At 40.6% G+C, this 3,458-nt stretch overlaps 1 protein-coding gene across 2 annotated transcripts in view; it reads right to left on the bottom strand.

Moving 5' to 3' along the window:
- Window positions 1–425: 425 nt before the first annotated feature.
- Window positions 426–3,458, bottom strand: part of DNAJA2 (DnaJ (Hsp40) homolog, subfamily A, member 2) — a 22,462-nt gene continuing 19,429 nt past the window's right edge. The window contains exons 8-9 of one of the 2 annotated variants that reach the window (XM_011952605.1): window positions 2,015–2,228; window positions 430–682 (exon numbers count right to left, since the gene is read on the bottom strand). In XM_011952605.1, coding sequence (XP_011807995.1) covers window positions 2,037–2,228 — 192 coding nt within the window. In that variant the 3' untranslated portion in view covers window positions 430–682; window positions 2,015–2,036. Of the gene's footprint in view, window positions 2,229–3,458 lie in introns of both variants that reach the window. The other variant, XM_011952604.1, reaches the window with a different exon arrangement.

Here is a 3,458-nt window from a genome sequence, read left to right as displayed (position 1 = left end):
GCCCAAAATCTGAGCTTTTAGTGCACCCATCACCCAAGTAGTCTATGTTGTACCCAATACATAGCTTTTTATCCCTCCCCACTTCGGAGTCTCCAATGCGTCCATTATACCACTCTATATGCCTCTGTACCGCTCATAGCTTAGCTCTCACTTATAAGTGAGAATATAGTATTTGGTTTTCCATTCTTGAGTTTCATCACTTAGAATAAGTGAAGTAGCTTCATTGCAGTCCCTATCAAAATACCAACATCAGTTCATCCAAGTGCTGGTAACACTGTATGGTTGGTTCTCTAGGCAGGTGCTCTACAAACTAGAGCAAGGAGACCAAGTGAAATAACACACCTTAACAGCAACTCTCTTCCAAATAGTTTTCTTGCCTACAGTCAAAACACCTGGGTAGAAATGACAGACAGACTACACTGAACAACTGTTTTATAAACCTTTATTGGAAAGGCTACAAACTTTATATTGCCACCGCATTTCTTATGTTTAAAGTGGTTGTGGGGAAGTAACCTTGGATACAAAACTATTATGCTGTTGAATCTTGCCCAGGCTTGTAAAATATTTTTTGTACAATGGAGGTAGAGTGGATAGGTCAATAATTTAAACCTCACAGGCCTTGATTAGTGTCAGCACACCTTTATCATTCAGGTTTTCAGCTTCTAGCAGACCTAGAAATAAACTACAAATACTAGATTTAGGCTCAGGGATGGCATTTAATACATTAAAATTTTTTTGTTTTCAGTTTTCCCCATTTGTTCCTTTATAAATGTAAAATGTGCATCTTCCCTCAAATAAATGTGTTCTACAAATACCTACTGAGAGTGAAAGGGTAAAAACCAGATAATGGAAAGAGAAACACAACATCCTTTTCATCAGTTTTACCTGATTTTTCTCATTTTCTTTAGTTTGAAATATAAATAACTACAACAATGCATATTTCAGTTGCCTTCATTCTTAAATTCTGAATAAGCATATTTTCTATAAAACATTCAAGAAAATCAAAATAATAATCAATGGCTTCTCCAATTCTAAATATTCAACGTAATGGAGACAGAGCATCTTCTACATTTAATGAAAACAGGATTTGAAGACGTTCTATGCAGACATGGTTTTACTATAGATTTGCTGTTACCTTATTTTTTTAAGGGGGTGGTGGTGGGGAGATACAGAAGTCAGGCTAGCCCAGTGCTCAGGAGTTACAGCACTCAAGACACCCTGGCCTCTAGAGAGCATCACTGAAGCCACTGAAGACTGTCTCTACCAGCCTTTTGTCTACCAAGACTATAAGATGGGCACAGGCCTGAGATACAAGCTTCAGGCCAATGGGTTTTTATGGGCTGTTTAAGAACCAGTACTAAGGATACATTCTTTATGTTTTTCCCTTCTAAAAATGTGACACAAAAGAATAATTTACACCAACTGCTTTTTATTATCGAGTTTCAGAAACCTTTCACAAGATGGTAAAAAAAAAAAAAAAAACCCCAAAAACAAAAAAACTTTACAACCACAGCTAATGTAATTTTTTCCATTGTTCCCAGTCAGCTCCAAACCCATCGTGTGCAAAGCCCATTTTTTTCCATGCATCTAAATGATAGATACAGGCTATGAAATTCTTTATTCTATTTGTAGCAGCTTATGCAAGTGCAGCCAAACACAAAGCTTCAGGACAAATTATACAAACTTTACAATGTGGGATTTAAATTTAAAATATGAAACATAAAAATCTACACAAAACTGATAAAAATCAAGCACAGATACCAGGATTGAAACTTATAATATCCACATGTGAAAGGGAGTCTTGTTTCCTTTCAAGTGCTTTATTCTGCTATGGAACAGTCGAAATGAAGATGTAAAGCTTTGTGGTTAGTTTAAATTATACACTCTGTAGATACTATACCAATTTTAAAAGTTATACATAGACCAACAGATGTCCCTCAGTTCATCTGGATTGATAAGACACTCCAGCTGGATTGCTGAGAACAAATCAGGCAAATGTGGAAAGAAAATCCACCTGTGCAATCTGTTTGCAGAGTTTACTGATGGGCACACTGCACTCCAGGTCCATGATGGCTGCTGCTTTCTTCATCAGAGCTATCATTATAGGCTTCACGCCTCTGACCACCTCCTGAGCCTCGAGTGCTATCAAATTCCTGAAGCTCTACCTCCTCTGTTTCTCCAATTATGTTAGGAACTTCCGGTCTAGATGGCAGAAGATCTTCTAGTTCCTTTATTAAAACAAACAAAAACCAGGTTGGTTGTAACAGTTTCATCAACTTTCCTTTCGATGTATACAATCCAGTGTCGTTTCTTTAAGAGTTAAAAAAGGGGCTGGGCGTGGTGGTTCATGCTTAGAATCCCACCCAGCACTTTGGGAGGCTGAGGCGGGTGGATGAGGAGGTCAGGAGATTGAGACCAGCCTGGACAACATGGTGAAACTTTGTCTCTACTAAAATACAAAAAATTAGCCGGGCATGGTGGTGGTACCTGTAATCCCAGCTAGTTGGAAGGCTGAGGCAGGAGAATCGCTTGAACCCAGGAGGTGGGAGGTTGCAGTAAGCTGAGACTGTGACACTGCACTCCAGCCTGAATGACAGAGCAAGACTCCATCTCAAAAAAAAAGTTAAAAAAAGGAATGTGGACTGGACTTTGAACTCTAAGTAAGAGATCACAAACTCATCACTCACAGGCCAAATCTAGACATCTTTTGTGCAACCTATTGCTTTAAGAACCAAAAAAAAAGGTCATTAGCTGCCAATACTTAAACATTAGAAAACTTCTAAAGGAGACACGCCTTCCTGCATCCGGCATGGACACCAGCTGATGAGAAGGGGGTAGTGGTCCCGCCCTCTGCAAGTGAAGAATCTGCTCTCTTCAGGGAGTGCTAGTCCTCACCACCACCCACACCGGTTCTACTTTACTTCTCTACAATTCCCTGCTTGGCCCCATCAACATTTACACCAGCAATACTCCATTTCCTAACAACTAGGAAAGCCTACTAATCATACAAATATACTTTAAAATTGAATGTAACATGACTATTAAGAAACTTGAAGTCAGCTGGGCACGGTGGCTCACAACTGCCATCCCAGAATTTCGGGAGGCAGGAGGATTGCTTGAGACCAGTCTGGACAACATAGCAAGACTCCACCTCTACGAAAAGTTTTGAAAAGCATTAGCAGGGTGTGGTGGAGCACACTTGTAGCGAGCCATGATCATGCCACTGCACGCTAGCCTGGGCAACAGAGCGAGACTCTCTTAAAAAGAAAGAAACTTGGCCGGGTGCAGTGGCTCACGCCTGTAATCCCAGGACTTTGGGAGGCCGAGGTGGGCGGATCACGAGTTCAGGAGATCGAGACCATCCTAGCTAACATGGTGAAACCCCGTCTCTACTAAAAATACAAAAACAAAATTAGCAGGGCGTGGTGGTGGGAGCCTGTAGTCCCAGCTACTTGGGA

Source organism: Colobus angolensis, unplaced genomic scaffold (assembly GCF_000951035.1).
Source record: "Colobus angolensis palliatus isolate OR3802 unplaced genomic scaffold, Cang.pa_1.0 Scaffold343, whole genome shotgun sequence".
In the NCBI taxonomy this organism is placed as follows: domain Eukaryota; kingdom Metazoa; phylum Chordata; class Mammalia; order Primates; family Cercopithecidae; genus Colobus; species Colobus angolensis.
Note: the sequence above shows the minus strand (reverse complement) of the source record. Positions and strands in the feature narration are given on the sequence as shown.